A 16764-nucleotide genomic window follows, 5' to 3' on the forward strand; every position below is an offset into this window, starting at 1 on the left:
CTTCATACACAAAAACAGGACTGAACCAATATTTGATCTCTTTTCAGCATAGTTAGTTGAAATGGTCCTGGATCATTATGCATGGTATCTTGGCTGCAGATCCTCAGGGATCGAGATTACAGTTTGCAGACTATAATATGCACAATGAAGGCCCTAATTGATTCTAAACATGATTATAGCGTAGTGCATTCAGTCAGCATGGATTCTTGAAATAGGTCATGAGCTGTGTGCAAAGAACAGATCTAGTCCACAAGTAGTTGCTTTGCAGGGACAAAGGGAGAAGAATGGTCATAATACAGAAAACAATAAATGTCAGAAACTATAATGGTGTGGTTCTATCCAAGCGACCACACAACAGACTAATGGAGCAAAAACCCTGCGATTCAATAAGGCAATAGGAATCTATGAATTCCGATAACACACGCTGAAAGGTAGAAAAGTGAGATGCACTGTTGGCAAATAATGCTATCTGGTCAGAACAAAAGGTAGAGCTATTTCAGTTCTGTACAAGAAAGTCACTTAGTTTCTCAAAGCAACGACTATCGTGGAACAATATACATTGAAACTGAAGCGAACAAGGACCCACAGTATTTATCGCCACACATTCAGCTTTGTTCCCTGATTGCAACACAAAGTAGTTCATTCAAGTGCAAAATGACATCCTACAAGTATCCCCTGTTTTGACTGACAATCTACAAAGTGAGGTTTTCAAAAAAAATATCCCGTCACAAGAAGCAATAGATTGTGGATTAACAGTGAAACACGAAGTGGTTTCTAATACATTACCACTTCTACAGGAACGATTTAGTCAACTATTCACAGCTCTGGCAGGAACGTCATTGCTTGAGAGAATGGGAGGGAGTCATATGAGCAATCACATGATCCAGAGTGACGGGGGATCTCCATGTAGCAGTTTGAATTGTTTCTATTACAGAGTAGGTATTGACGGTTCCGCCTCGGTTTATAGACATTGCCTTGTGTGTGGCAGCAATGGCTGAGCGGACTCCCTTACTCAATTATCGGCTGTGTACAGTGCCCGAACTCGGCAGTAGCACCACTGCCGGGGCCAGGAAGGAGGCTCAGCATCCCGCACCCAAAAAGCTGTCAACTTTCTTTGGAGTGGTTGTTCCCACTCTGCTGTCGATGTTCAGTGTGGTGGTGTTCCTACGGATAGGTGAGTGCTCATTTCTCTTGGAATTGATCTTGGCCTTTTGCGTTGGGGTTTGTCGCAATTTGACTGAGGTGAATATTCTAAAACAGGGAATTCCCTCCTGACGTCAGCTGTTGTTGGGTGATACTTGAGTTTGAATAGTGTTTATTCAAATACTATCAGACTTCACTTCAAGCTGCTCCAAAATGGTGACAGTTAGCTGTGCATCGAATTAAAAAGCGATGTAAGTAAATGGGATATCTGAGATGAAAGCAAGGTGTCGCAGATGCTGGAAATCTGAAACAAACACCGAGATTGCTGAAGAAACCTAGTAGTCTGGTAGACATTTGAACTCGAAATATAAATTGTTTCTCTCTCTACATATGCTACCAGACTTGCAGAGTTTCTCAGTATTATGTTTGTTTCAGGATATCTGAGCTATGGATTCACTAGTAAGCCAAGTGCTTATTTATTCTGGTCTTTGTTCCTCTTTGAAAGACCATTGGACCCACTGTTTTCTCATTGCCACGCAGCATGTTCCTTCCCAAATGTTTGTCTGATTCCTTTTTGAAAACAATGATCGAATCAGCTTTGATCAATTTTTTTTTTAATGCAATGTATTCTAAATCCTCTCAAATGTTCAGATTACTGTCCCCTCTGTCAGTGGATTTATCAAAATCTCTTGTTGTTTTGAACACCTACTAAATCACTTTTAACACTCTGCCTTGAGAACTCTCTTCTGTTTGTACCAGGTGAGAAGTGAATTAACTTTCCTTTTAGATTTGCTTCTCCCTCAGTCTGTTGCAATTACTATTTTTTTTTATTTCCTGCCAACACACTTCAATTAAAACACAGTGTAAATCAAAAATAAGGAGCCAGTTACAAAGTTTTTTTGTGAAAGAAAGATGAATCTTGACCCCACCCCCAAATAAAAGTGACATCTATCGCACCACACAAACACAAGATTTTTAGAAAGTGTCTCTAGTACAGACAAGAAGAGCAAAAGCTGCATTGTTTAAAAGATCTTGAAGTCCTTATGGTGTTGGCCTTTAATGTGAGATTGTAGTGTTTTTTTTTAATGGTTGACTTTTCACTTCAAAATGGTGGTATCTGGGCATATCTTTGAGTTTTTAACGAATGGTTATTTTTTCAGTTTGTTTTTTCACCAGGTGCTGTTTTTAAGAGGCAAAGGGAAACAAGCAGGGCAAAAGACTTTCTCTTGTCTATCTATATTTTTCTTTCTCATGTTGCTCAAAAGCAACTGCTGAAATATCATTCCTTTGTGTATTCCTGAGTAAAGTTGCATAATTTCTTGCAAGTTGCCCACCTTTCATCTCCCAATAAGTGAATTTGTCATTGCAGAGGTAAAGTGAAACAAGAAATACGGATTGATCAATATTAATTTTGGCTCAGGTGGGTTTGTTTATTTCATATTGAGGCAAACTTCATGTAGTAAGGCCTACTGAACAAGCTATAAGGGTGTAGCTAAATGTGTACATTTCCATGCTGCCACTTTTCAAAGATTTTTGGAAAAATTCCAAGATTTTTGTTCCTGCTCCCCTTTAAGCTGTTCCATTTGGTTCCTGCTGCCTGACCTCATTCTTAAATTAGTCACTTGACCAGTCTGTTTCCTTCAACAGTGTGTTACTACCTTACCCACTTTATTAGCTTTACTAGTTTGTCATTACATTTAATACTGAGTGGTTCAGAGATTGATCATGTTTATCATTTGCACCCTCACTAGATCAATAAGGTCGCGCTGATATTTTCTTTGACTACAGTTGGTACTGAGATGTCATCACAAGGATGCGTTTCTCATTTGTCTTGAATTGATACCAGTTTTCCAGATGTAGGTTTTCTTTAACTGTAGAGTTTAAGTTCAACCTTAACCAATTACTTACAGTTTATAATTTCCTTTTATTTCCTTCAGTGGCATTGGAGGTAATGAATGTAAAGTGCATTTTTGATATGTGGAGTAACCCCTCTCCCAGGCCACCTATAATTCACACTGTGGCAGAACTTGTTTCTAGAATTATCATGAACACGTTTGCATTGCCGTATAGCCAAAATCCCTGATATCATTACAAATGTGGCTGTAAGTAGACAGCTAAGTATTAATTAAAATTTAATGATGCAAACAAAATGTTACCCTGAAGAATTTTAAAAATGCATATCAACAAGTGAAAACAAAAGAAGTCACACTCCAATTTGTGGTGACAGAAGTGTGAGTAGTGGTTGTGGGGAAACACTGTCCAAATCTTATTGCTCTGGTGGTTAGAGAGATGTAAAATGATAAACATCACAAAGTGACTAGATCCTCATAATAACTGCTGTGACTCAGACTTTCACAAGAAAACAAATAAACATAGATGTTTCTGTTTGTAATTTTTATTAATGACTTAGATGAGGGAGTCGAAGGGTGGGTCAGTAAATTTGCAGATGATATGAAGATAGGTGGAGTTGTGGACAGTGAGGAGGGCTGTTGTCGTTTGCAAAGGGACTTAGATATGATGCAGAGCTGGGCTGAGGAGTGGCAGATGGAGTTCAACCCTGCCAAGTGTGAGGTTGTCCATTTTGGAAGAACAAATAAGAATGCGGAATACAGGGTTAATGGTAGGGTTCTTGGTCAGGTGGAGGAACAGAGGGATCTTGGGGTCTATGTACATAGATCTTTGAAAGTTGCCACTCAGGTGGATAGAGTTTGTAAGAAGGCCTATGGAGTATTATCGTTCATTAGCAGAGGGATTGAATTCAAGAGTCGTGAAGTGATGTTGCAGCTGTACAGGACTTTGGTTAGGCCACAGTTGGAGTACTGTGTGCAGTTCTGGTCGCCTTACTTTAGGAAAGATGTGGAAGCTTTGGAGAGGGTGAAGAGAAGATTTACCAGGATGTTGCCTGGAATGGAGAATAGGTCGTACGTGGATAGGTTGAGAGTTCTCGGCCTTTTCCCGTTGGAACGGCGAAGGATGAGGGGTGACTTGATAGAGGTTTATAAGATGATCAGAGGAATAGATAGAGTAGACAGTCAGAAACTTTTTCCCCGGGTACAACAGAATGTTACAAGGGGACATAAATTTAAGGTGGAGGGTGGAAGGTATAGGGGAGATGTCAGGGGTGGGTTCTTTACCCAGAGAGTGGTGGGGGCATGGAATGCGCTGCCCGTGGGAGTGGTAGAGTCAGAATCATTGGCGACCTTTAAGCGGCATTTGGATAGGTACATGGATGGGTGCTTAATCTAGGTTAGAAGTTCGGCACAACATCGTGGGCCGAAGGGCCTGTTCTGTGCTGTATTGTTCTATGTTCTATGTTTTATGTTGTGGTGGACTTCAGTAAGGCATAATCTAACGAGTGAAATGGACACACGTGGCAGGTGATGGTCACTGCAGAGAAGTGATGCTTTGAAAAATTAGATGAATGATAGATGATACTGTTAAATTGTGCAAAAATATAGAAGCTTTAGAGTTCATGAATAGGAATTCAACTTGTCATGCAACATTCTATTTTAGCTGAAACAAAAACAGAAATTGCTGGAGAAACTTAGCAGGTCTAATGGCATCTGTACAAAGAAAGCAGAGTCAATGTTTCAGGTCCAGTGGCTCTGCTTTTTCTCCACGGATGTTGCTAGACCTTTTTTGAGTTTCTCCATCAGTTTCTCTTTTTTTTTGTTTTAGATTTCCAGTTCCACAACTCTTTTTTTTCATTCTATTTTAGTGACTGCAAATGATAAATCTACAAGAAATTTATTTTCTTCAATTCTAGGGTCAAATGGTTGCTGATTTATTGATCTCACTGTTGACAACCATATGTTCAACTGTTTAGGGTCTAAAGTTTGCTTTTTTTTCATTCTCAAGAAGTGGGCATTGCTGGCTGGACCAGCATTTATTGCCCATCCCTAATCGCCTAGAGGGCGGTTAAGAGTGAACCACATTGCTGAGAGTCTGCAGTCACATGTAGGCCAAGTAAGGACAGCAGTTTCCTTTTCTAAAGAACCAGATGGATTCTTCTGACAATCTGCAATGGTTTCATGGTCATCATTAGACTTTTTTTTATTATTGAATTTTATTATATTGAAATCAAATTCCACACTTGGCCATGATGGGATTTGAACTTGGATCCCCAACTCTGGATTAATAGCCTAGTCGTATTAACGTTAGGCTATTGAATTGTCTAGATTTCTCTTCCAAAATTTCTTCAATTGTTTCTTAAATCTTTGCTGAAGAGGCAGTTTTTTTTTGTCATTTACCTTTGTAACCCCTTTTGTGATTCATTGCCAGATTTTTGAAAATGCTATTATAATGCAATTTGGAACCCTTTATTTTGTTAAAGATGCTTATATAAAAGCAATTTGTTATATCAGGGTTCTCCTTCAGTGGTTCTGGCATGTTTTTAAATGTTCTCTTGTTGTACAAAAATATATTTTTCTCTGAACTTTCTTGATGTTATGAAGCAATAGATTTACTACTTTTAAATTCGAGATTAAATTAAATTAAATTAAAGATCAGACTTAGTGTTCACTGCAGTGTTTGATTATGCAGACTTTGGTCTGAATTCGCCAGCCTTAAATTTTGTAGGATTTCAACAATGAGCAATTTTTAGATGTCAGCTTTGCTCTTGTTTCTGTTTTATAAGGTTGTGAATCTTGGCCCCATTCAGAGTAAGCTAACATATCAATGCAGTGTGAGAAGTACGCTCTTTCACATGAGATGTTCAGCCAAAGTCCTGTGTGCCTTTACAGGCAGACAAAAAATGTGGCAAAAAGCAGAACAGGCTCAAAAGGCTTGATGGCAACAGCCCTAGTCAGGGAACTCTTATTCTATGAGGTCCACCTGGCTGACCTCATCCCAGTCACTGCATCGCTCCCCCTTCTAAGTCCTGGGATGTAGGCCCATTCTTTCTCCTATTGTCTCTAGGGTGTTTTCACACCAGGTCCAGTTCCTCTGACTCTGCCTCGAATACTCGCAATGTGTACCAGAGCATCTCAAGAAATGGTGGTAACTGCATCAAGGCTGCAATATCTGTGGTGTCCATCTCATCTTTAGAGATTTCTTCATTACGAGGTGGATTGGGAGAACACACGTTCTGACAGTGTTACTAACTGTTCTCAGGAGAGAGAGATATTTTGTTCTTGCCCCATTTGAGTTTGCAACTTCCATGTGGTCTCCTTGCTTGATCAGGACCACCTCACCATCCCAAACTTGACACATCACTGGAACTGATCTTGCGTCAACCATGTCTCTTACGCATACAGAGCCATTCCTGTATTTTCAGCACCAACCTTTGTCCCGAAGGAAATTGTCTCTTGCATACAGGATCTTATGTTTGGCTTTGGAGTTTCTACTGCCATTTCAACCCCCAACCCCATGTCCAGAAAGACCAGGATTAATCTGGTGTGGAGTCTTCTCCCCATTAGCAACTCTGTTGGAGCTCTCCCGATAGTTGTGTGTGGGGTGGTGCTATAATCAAACAGGCATCAGGATAGTCTGGTACTGAGTAAAGCTGTAGGCTGTTTCGTTATACCTGCCTTCAAAGTTTGGACTCCCATTTCTGCCAGACCATAGCATTATGGATGGTGTGAAGCTATTCAACTTTAGGAAATACTCAAATTCCCTGCTGATAAATGATGGCTCATTGTCTGTGCTGAATAACTCCAAGAACCTGTGTACTGCAGAAGATGCTCGCAGCCTTTCTATCGTCATCCCTGTGTTTGACAGATGAAATCTATGCACACCCAACCACTTTGAGTAGGCATCCACAAACGCTAGCAACAAATGGCCCATGAAAGGACTGGCATAGTTGATGTGTAACAAAATCCAAGGTTCACCCATGAATATCAGGGATTTCGTGGTAATTTTTGCCCTGGTTAGCATTCTGGGTACTGTGCAGCTATATTGGCTTCCAATCCTGGCTACTAACATCTTGCCAACATCTGTATGGAAATCCATGGAGACCCCTGGGTATCTGGCAGCAACCTTTGCTCAGGACAATTTTTTTATTTTAGCTCCCCATGATAATATATTGTCCTTTTATGATGATCTGGTTTCGCTGGGTCTGGTTCCAATTCTGGTTGTGATGGCCCTTTTGCACCCCTTTTCTTCCCCCTCCCTTCACCCCCCCCCCCCCCAACTGCCCATCACCGCCAGCTGTTTGTTTCGCAAGGATGGGATCTTTGAGTCCATACTCTGATATTATCAACGGTGACTGGAAGAGTGTCCAGCAAGGTTAAAACCGGAACTGACTCTAGTGGCAGCCCCACTGGTATGTCTGTCATTGGAAGGTAGCTCGAGGAATCGACATTTTCCCATTGTCCTCTCAGGCAGTATTCCAACTTGTAAATGTACGCACTAAGAATAGGAGTCCACTGCTGAATTTGACTTGAAGCTATGGGTGGCACAGCCCTGTCCTCTTTAAGTAGTGCCAGTAGGGTTTGTGTTCCATTATGATTACACACTCCTGTCCATAAAGTTATTGGTGGAAGTTCCTTCTGCCAAAAATAACCATCAAACCTACCCTCTTTATTGCAACATATTTTGGTTCATCATCAGCCAAAGTCCAGGAAGCATATGCTATTGGCCATTCCTCTCCACTCGGCTAAAACTACTCCGATATCATAGTGGGAGGCATTCCATGTCAGCACCTCATCTTGCTTGGGATCTTAGTGTGCCAACACCTAGATAACCTAATCTGCTGCTTCACTATCCTAAAGGCTACAAGAACATTTCCAAGGCTGACTCTTTTTCAATAGCAGATGTAAGTGTACCAGGATGAAGGCCAGTTACCTTTGAAATTTGTGTAATAATTCACCAAGGAAGGAACAAAGCACCAGTATGGATGTGGGTCACGGGGCACCTTTTAATCATTTGCACTTTATCTTCCAATGGGTGTAACCTGATCCTTTCAACTCTGTAGTCCAAGTAAGTCATGTAGGGTGCCTTGAACGTACATTTTTTCCTCCTAAGGTGTACACTCACCTTGGAGAAATGTCTAAGGACTATGTCCAAGTTCTCTAAATGCTCTTCATTGGTTTTCCCTGTTATTAGTATGTCATCCAGACAAATGACAACTTGGGGTGGACTTTGTAAAATGTTCTCTGTTGTCCACTGGAAAAGGGCGCAGGCTGATGATACCCCAAATGGCAATTTCAAATATTGGTACAAATCCTTAGGATTGTAGCATACCTCTGAGAGTCCTCTTCTAACTACAATTGCAGGTACGCATGACTGATGCCCAGCCTCATGAAGGACAGCTACATCACGCCCCTCCCCACCGGGCCTGTGTACAAGTCCTGTACGCAAGAGATTGGATTCTTATTCAGCTGTGAAAAGCAGTTTACCATTTGTTTGAAATCTGCACAAAGGCAAACTGACCCATCAGGATTTGCAATTAATGTGACTGGTGCTGCCCATTCTGCAAACTGTAACGGTTTGTTGGTACCATTGCTTTCCATGTCTACTTTTGCATGCAAGGCAAATGGCTCTGAGAAGGCCTTGCAGAATCATGGAATTGTTTCCTGGTCAACATGGAAGTTGCCCTTGGCTCCAGTGATTGTCCCCATATCTTCCTGAAAAATGTCTCGGTATTTAATTAGGACTTCACTCAGGCAGCAGTTTTCTAATTGAAGCATGTTCAGCCAATCAAGTTGAATATTTGTCAAACAATTTCTCCCCATTAACCTTGGGTCTCAGCCTTTTACTACAATCCCTGGTAACTGAACCAGCCACTTCTTATTAGACACCGAAACCAAGTTGTACTCCTAATCTGGAAAGATTCCCCAGTGTAGTTTCTCAGTCTAGCTGAGGTCTTGCACAAACTTAAGGGTTGGAGTTCAGTGCAAATTTTGGTAAATCACTGATATAATCCTGCCGGTATCAACCTCCATTAAGACTGGGTGACCATTTAACTAGATGTTTATTTTGGTTCTGATTTGGATGTTGCAAAGCAATTTAACTGTTCCATACCAGCTGTAGGTGGAAATTCCAGGGTTAGCACTCCTGAATACCGATCGGAGTTCTCTTACTCAATTTTGGCTTTGTGCTGTCTCAAGTCTGCTTAGTGGCAGTAATGGCCTGCTGGACCAGATCCTGAAGAAAAAATTTTACGATTTGGCTGAGGCTTGACTTTGTTTTGGGGTTTTGCTGTCGGCTGACCTAGAGCCCCTCTGTTCAGAGCTGAAAATGTGTTGCTGGAAAAGTGCAGCAGGTCAGGCAGCATCCAAGGAACAGGAAAATCGATGTTTCTTCAGATTCCTGAAGAAGGGCTGATGCCCGAAACATCGATTCTCCTGTTCCTTGGATGCTGCCTGACCTGCTGCACTTTTCCAGCAACACATTTTCAGCTCTGATCTCCAGCATCTGCAGTCCTCACTTTCTCCCCTCTGTTCAGAGTATGTCCTGAGTGAGGCTGTGAACTGCCTTCACTCAAGTGGTGTTCCCCAAGCGCTGTCGGCCTGGCGAGGGTGTCCACTTCTGTCTGAATACCCTGCCACTCCACTTGCCACATTTTCTCATGACAAAGCCAGTTGTAATGCCTGATGGGTGTTCAGTTGGGCTTCAGCCAGTAGGCATTTTTGCATGGCCATTAATCCCACATACCAAATGGTCTCTCAGCATCTCACTTCAGGTTAAAATCACATGCATCTGCCAGTCATCTTAACCTCATCAAAAATCCCAAAACAGCTTCTCCTGGTTCTCAAACTGCCAAGTAATACTGATAGTATCTCAGAATTAGAGGAGACTTGATCTCATAATATTCCTTAGCGAAGTCCATCAACTCCTTGAAGAGTTTTAGTATCTGGTATGTTTGGGAAAGTTAGGCTCCTAATAACTGAAAAAAAACTGCAGGTCTACAAACTGTCTGGAGAATTACATGTCACTTTTTATCTGCACCAATGTCATTTGCCCAGGAAATAAAAACACTCTTTCCATATGCTGGGCTCAGTCTTTGATGGCAGGATCAAACAAGTCAAGCTTCCCAAATAACAACATGATGCCAGAAATGCTTATCCCAATTTAAAGACAACTGTTGTGAGAGAATCTCTTCAGGAGCATTTTTTCTGTCATCACCACTACAATAACTCCATGAAGGCCAGTATCCTGTCACCAAGTAACATGTGCATAGTGTGTGACACTGACCCAGCTAGCTCAGAGCTGACTCCTAAAGTGAACAGAACCCCTGCCACTCCTGTTTTTTATTTGTCAGCCAGGACTCCCTGATTAAAGCTGTTAACCTGGGTCACTCAGGGGACTCATTCTGTGAAGTCCACCTGGCTGACCTCATTCCAGTCACTACACAGGGAATTCTCTCAGCAACCCAGTGAAGATTTCTCGGGGCACTTGTATAACTTTTTCCTTGAGAGCGCTTTATGTTGCTGATTTGTTTTGGTACAAGGCAATGACTACAAATTTTTTAAAGCAGTTGAGTGAAGATGTTAAATGGTGCTTAATAGTTTCCCTTCCTTGCATTCGTGACCTCTAGTCTTTGAACAACTTAAATGTGACTCCCTTTTCATAAGAATTTTTCTCCTCTTCTAAAAGTAGTCGCTCTGAGATATGGTGCTATATGCTTATTTCTTTCACTTGAATAAACACAGATGAAGATTGCTAATAAACTATTTGATTCTATCATGCATCATAAACATAATGAGTTCATATTGGGATCATTTAATAAGTTTAAACCATTAACTGGGTTATTTGGGCCTGTTGCAGCATGCCTACACCCATCCATTTGTGGGCAGCACGGTGGCACAGTGGTTAGCACTGCTGCCTCACAGCGCCTGAGACCCGGGTTCAATTCACGCCTCAGGCGACTGACTGTGTGGAGTTTGCATGTTCTCCCCATGTCTATGTGGGTTTCCTCCGGGTGGTCCGGTTTCCTCCCACAGTCCAAAGATGTGCAGGTCAGGTGAATTGGACATAGTAAATTGCCCGTAGTGTTAGGTAAGGGATAAATGTAGGGGTATGGGTGGGTTGCGCTTCGGCAGGTCGGTGTGGACTTGTTGGGCCGAAGGGCCTGTTTCCACACTGTAATGTAATGTAATCTAATCTAATCTAATCCCTTATTGAGGTCAGTGGCCTGAATTGAATTCCTATTTATTGTCAGAGACAATAAATATTGGAGATTATCAGAAAATTATCAGTCAGTTGAATTGTCAAGACTTATTTGCTTTGTTTTATGAATATGTGGTGATTGCCACATTTCATCATCCTCTTTCAATTTGAGTAGATTTGTACTGAAATGTTTTCCTATATATGTGAAAGTTATTTTTGTAGTGCAAATGTGTTTCTTTTATAAAACAATCTTTATTTTTCATTGAAGGTTTCGTTGTTGGCCAAGCAGGACTGTACCAGAGCATACTCATGTACGTTGTGGCATATTTCATCATAAGCATGACTGTACTGTCAGTGTGTGCTATATCTACTAATGGAGCACTGGATGCTGGTGGTGCCTACTGTATCTTTTAGAGTTAGGATTTCAGGTTCATTTAGATTGAGTATTAATCTTGAGCAAATCTAAATTCAGGGGATCCAATGTGTTGATGTTTAAATACATCCATTGAAACTATATTACAGAAAGACAACAATATTCCAATGACCTAAACTAATCAAATAATCAACTAATCAAAGATATGATGGTTTACACAGGTAGTGGTTCATGCATGGAATGAATTTCCAGAAGAAGTGATGGATTTTGGTACAGTTATAATGTTCAAAAGACATTTAGATAAGGACATGTATAAGAAATGTTAAGAGGGATATGGGCCAAATGCAAGCAGGTGGGACTAGTTTAGATTGGAATTATGTTCGGCATGGGCAAGTTTAACTGTCGGATCTGTTTCCGTGCTTTATGACTCTAAGTATATTTGGGCTAGCAATTTTCTTTCTTTTTGAGTCAAGGAGCATCTTTAATTAAACTAATAACTTTTTGATCAATTTTACTTTATTGATCTTTCAACACCCACTTGGTAGATATTTCTTGTAGCATTCCTAATCAGTTAAATTTGGAAGATTGCAAAATATAATATCGGTAGCAAATGTGGTACATAAAGTTCACAAGATATGTTGGTAGGAAACAGAAGCAGGAGTGGATTATACAACCCCTGGAGTCTGTTTTATCATTATTAATATCATGGTTGATGTGTTTATTTTAATTCTAATGATGTTTATATCTTGACAGTTTTATTTCATTTAAAAAGAAAAGTTCAATTCATTTCTAAAACGTGTGGATTGACCCAGGAAGATTTTTTTACTTCATACAATTTTGCGTGAAGCTGCAGTTGAAAGATTGCGCCTCCAACAGAGCAAATAGCTTCTCAATGTCCACTCTATGGAAAATGTTTGTCACTTTAAATCTTAAAACAGATCACTTTCAATGAAGTAATGTCAAGGCAATGCAAATCCTCTGCAGATTGTCTTCATATTTTATTCCTGTAACACTTATCATCAGCTGAATCTGTTTATAGTTCAGTCAAGCTCAATATTAACCTGAGGTAAGATGTTAAAATTGGGTGCACCACTCAGAATCATAGAATTTTACAGTACAGAAGGAGGCCATTCAGCTCCTGACAGAGCTACCCAGCTAGTCCCATGTAGAATCATAGTACAGAAGATCAGATTGGTCTAGCAAAATACAAATAATGGGTCATCCATAAATCTGTAGAAATGGAGCAAGGGCTTATGAATGTTAAACAAGTAGATTTTTAAATAAAATAGTTCATGGAACTTGTGTATTCCTGGAAAGCTGAGCATTAGTTGCCAACCCCTATTCCCGTTGAGTAGGTGATGATATCAGTTTTGGAACCAGGGCGATCTGTACTGATGGGACAGTCTCCACCTGAACCGATCTGGAGCCAGTGTTCTAGCGAAAAGGATAAATAGGGTGGTCACTAGGACTTTAAACTTGGGGGTGGGGGGAGGAAAAGGGAAAGCAACAGGGAGTATGGAGTCAAGTAGAAAGATAAGCAGCAGTTAGCATGTGTGCGGGGTTTAAATTCAAGGCAGACTAGGAATGAAGGAAAAAGGAAGGATAACTTAGGGCACATTACCAGAGGTGATGGGAATAATGAGGATAAGAAAATTAGCATTAAGGTGCTTTACCTGAATGCTCATAGTATTTGTAACAAAGTAGATGAATTATCAGCACAAATCATAGTGAATGATTGTGATGTGGTAGGCATCACAGAGACGTGGTTGCAGGGGGTTCAGGACTGGCAGTTGAACATCCAAGGATTTACAACTTAGCAAAAAGACAGGGAGGTGGGCAGCGTTGCGTTGTTACTTATGAATGAAATTAAATCTATGGCACTGAATGACATAGGATCAGATGATATGGAGTCTATGTGGGTGGAGTTGAGGAATCACAAAGGCCAAAAAAACATAATGGGAGTTCTGTACAGACATCCCAGCGGTGGTCAGGACCAGGGGCGCAAGGTGGACCAGGAAAAAGACCAGGCATGTCAGAAAGGGGACTTCAATACGCAAATGGACTGGGTGAATAATGTTGCCGGTGGATCCAAAGAAAGGGAATTCATGGACTGTTTACAGGATGGCTTTTTGGAACAGCTTGTGATGGAGCAGGCTACTTTGCACTTAATGCAATATAATGAGCCAGACTTTATAAAAGATCTTAAAGTAAGGGAACACTTAGGAGGCAGCAATCACAATATGGTAGAGTTAAGTCTGCAATTTGAAAGAGAGAAGACAAAATTGAATGTAATGGTGTTACAGTTAAATAAAGGTAATTACAGGGGCATGAGAGGAACTAATGAAAATTGACTGGAAGCAGACCCTAATGGGGAAGACAGAGCACCAATGGCAGGGGTTTCTGGGTATAATTTAGGACACAGTACAAAGAAAAGAAGAATTATCTTGGGTGGGGGGGGTGTGGTTTGAATTAGACAGCCATGGCTGACAAAGAAAGTCAGGAAATGTATCAAAGAAAAAGAGAGAGCCTATAAACTGGCCAAGGAGATTGGGAAGACTACAAAAACAAACAGAGAATAACAAAGAGAAATAAGGAAGGAGAGGATCAAATATGAAGGTAAGCTAGCCCGTAATATTAGAAATGATAGTAAAAGTTTCTTTCAATACATAAGAAACAAATGAGTGGCAAAAGTAGAAATTGGGCCGCTCCAAGTTGATGCAGGAAGGCTAGTAATGGGAGATAAGGAAATAGCTGAAGAGCTTAATAAATACTTTGTGTCACTCTTCATGGTGGAAGACATGAGTAATATCCCAACAATTAAGGAGAGTCAAGGGGCAGAGTTGAGTATGGTAGCCATTACAAAAGAGAGTGTGAGAAAAGCTAAAAGTCTAAAAATTGATAAATCTCCGGGCCCCAGTGAGCTGCATTGTAGAGTTCTGAGGGAGGTGGTGGAAGAAATAGCGGAGATGTTGGTTGCAATCTTTCAAAAATCACTGGAGTCAGGGAAGGTCCCAGATGATTGGAAAATTGCTGTTGTAACACCCTTGTTCAAGAAAGGATCAAGATAAAAGATGGAAAATTATGGGCCAATTAGCCTAACATCGGTTGTAGGTAAAATTCTAGAATCTGTTATTAAGGATGAGATTTCTAAATTCTTGGAAGTGCAGGGTCGGATTAGAACAAGTCAGCATGGATTTAGTAAGGGGTGGTCATGCCTGACAAATATGTTAGAATTCTTTCAAGAGGTAACAAGTAGGTTAGACCAGGGAAACCCAGTGGATGTTATCTATCTAGACTTCCAAAAGACCTTTGATAAGGAGCCTCACAGGAGCTGCTGAGTAAGGTGAGGGCCCATGGTGTTCAAGGTGAGCTACTGGCATAGATTAAGGGTTGGCTGTCTGGCAGCAGGCAGAGAATTGGGATAAAAGGTTCTTTTTTGGAATGGCAGCTAGTGACAAATGGAGTTCAACAGGGTTCAGTGTTGGGGCCGCAGCTGTTCACTTTATATATAAAGGATCTGGATGAAGTGACTGGGGGGCATTTTGGTGAAGTTCGCCAATGCTATGAAGTTAGGTGGACAGGCAGGTGAGGTGAGAAGGCTGCAGAAAGATTTAGACAGTTTAGGAGGGTGGTCCAAGAAATGGCTGAAATTCAATGTGAGCAAATGCGAGGTCTTGCACTTTGAAAAAAAGAATACAGGGACATACTATTTTCTTAATGGTGAGAAAATTCATAAAGCCAAAGTAAAAAGGGATCTGGGAGTGCTAGTCCAGGATTCTCTAAATGTTGACTTACAGATTGAGTCCGTGGTTAAGAAAGCAAATGTAATGTTGTCATTTATATTGAGGGTTGGAATGTAAAAACAGTGATGTACTACTGAGACTTTATAAAGCTCTGGTTAGGCCCCATTTAGAATATTGTGTCCAGTTTTGGGCATCATGCCTCAGGAAGGACATACTGGCACTGGACCGTGTCCAGCAGAGATTCACACGGATGATCCCTGAAATGGTAGGCCAAAAATACGATGAATGGCTGAGGATCTTGGGATTGTGTTCATTAGAGTTTAGAAGGTTGAGGGGCGATCTGATAGAAACTTACAAGCTAATGCATGGCTTAGAAAGGGTGGACACTGGGAATTTGTTTCCATCAGGCGTGGATACTAGGACCTATGGGCACAGCCTTAGAATTAGAGATGGTCAATTTAGATGGAAATGAGGAGACATTTCTTCAGCCAGAAAGTAGTAGGCCTGTGGAATTCATTGCCACAGATCACAGTGGAGGCTGGGATGTTAAATGTCATCAGGCAGAGATTGATAAATTCTTAATCTCTCAAGGAATTAAGGGATACAGGGAGAGTGTGTGTAACTGGCATTGAAATGCCCATAAGCATGATTGATGGAAGAGTGGACTTGGATGGGCTGATTGGCCTGCCTTCCACTCCTTTGTCTTATGGTAAGCTGCTTTCTTGAATAGCTGCATACATGTGATGTATTTTGAAGTTATAGCACTGATGAATTTAATTATTTGTTGGTACATTTCACACATCTCTTCCCGATCCCATTGTCATGTATAAGTATCATTGCCAAGTTTATCTACTGTGTATCCATTGTAAAGGCAGAAACCAAAAGACAGGGAAAATAGATAATTTTAAAATTTCTTTCTTCATAATCCTCCCAAACAAAAATGCACTTGCTGCCTTTTGTCAACTCCCACAAGACACCAAAGCCTTGTGTGTTTATCCTTCTTAGTCCATTACAATATGTGCATCTGTTATTGTGGTGTGAAATATAAATGTTGAGTTATACATATTTTGAATATCATTTATATGGGGGGGGGGGAGGGTTGAAGTTTTTGAGGTTGTTACATTTATGTTAGTTTCTGTGTGCTTGAAGTTAATGATTAAAATTAAGTATTTCTGTAGCCATGGCAATTTCTTTTTAAACCGTTTGTTAGGGCTACTTTGACATTACAATGGATTCTTGCTTCCTTTCGGATGTTTTATGACTGAGCAAGGCAGACAGCTATATTTCAAGCTTTTTGTTAGAAATTTCTGGAGTGAGAGCATTTTTCAACTTAAAGAAAACATCCACAGTAGGGAGAGAGTGGGAGACTTTTACTTTTATGGGCAGTTCTGTGAAGTCCATGCATGAAGATGTATGTATAGAGCAATACTCTTGTGAAGAGGAGAATATAGTACA

The 16764-nt window shown here is 40.7% G+C and overlaps 1 protein-coding gene across 1 annotated transcript in view; it reads left to right on the plus strand.

Moving 5' to 3' along the window:
* The first annotated feature begins 725 nt into the window (after nt 1–725).
* LOC140478899 (solute carrier family 12 member 9) overlaps nt 726–16764 on the plus strand; it is a 116994-nt gene continuing 100955 nt past the window's right edge. The window contains exons 1-2 of the mRNA XM_072572514.1: nt 726–1174; nt 11462–11596. Coding sequence (XP_072428615.1) covers nt 991–1174; nt 11462–11596 — 319 coding nt within the window. The 5' untranslated portion in view covers nt 726–990. The remainder of the gene's footprint in view (nt 1175–11461; nt 11597–16764) is intronic.

Source organism: Chiloscyllium punctatum, chromosome 6 (assembly GCF_047496795.1).
Source record: "Chiloscyllium punctatum isolate Juve2018m chromosome 6, sChiPun1.3, whole genome shotgun sequence".
NCBI lineage: Eukaryota > Metazoa > Chordata > Chondrichthyes > Orectolobiformes > Hemiscylliidae > Chiloscyllium > Chiloscyllium punctatum.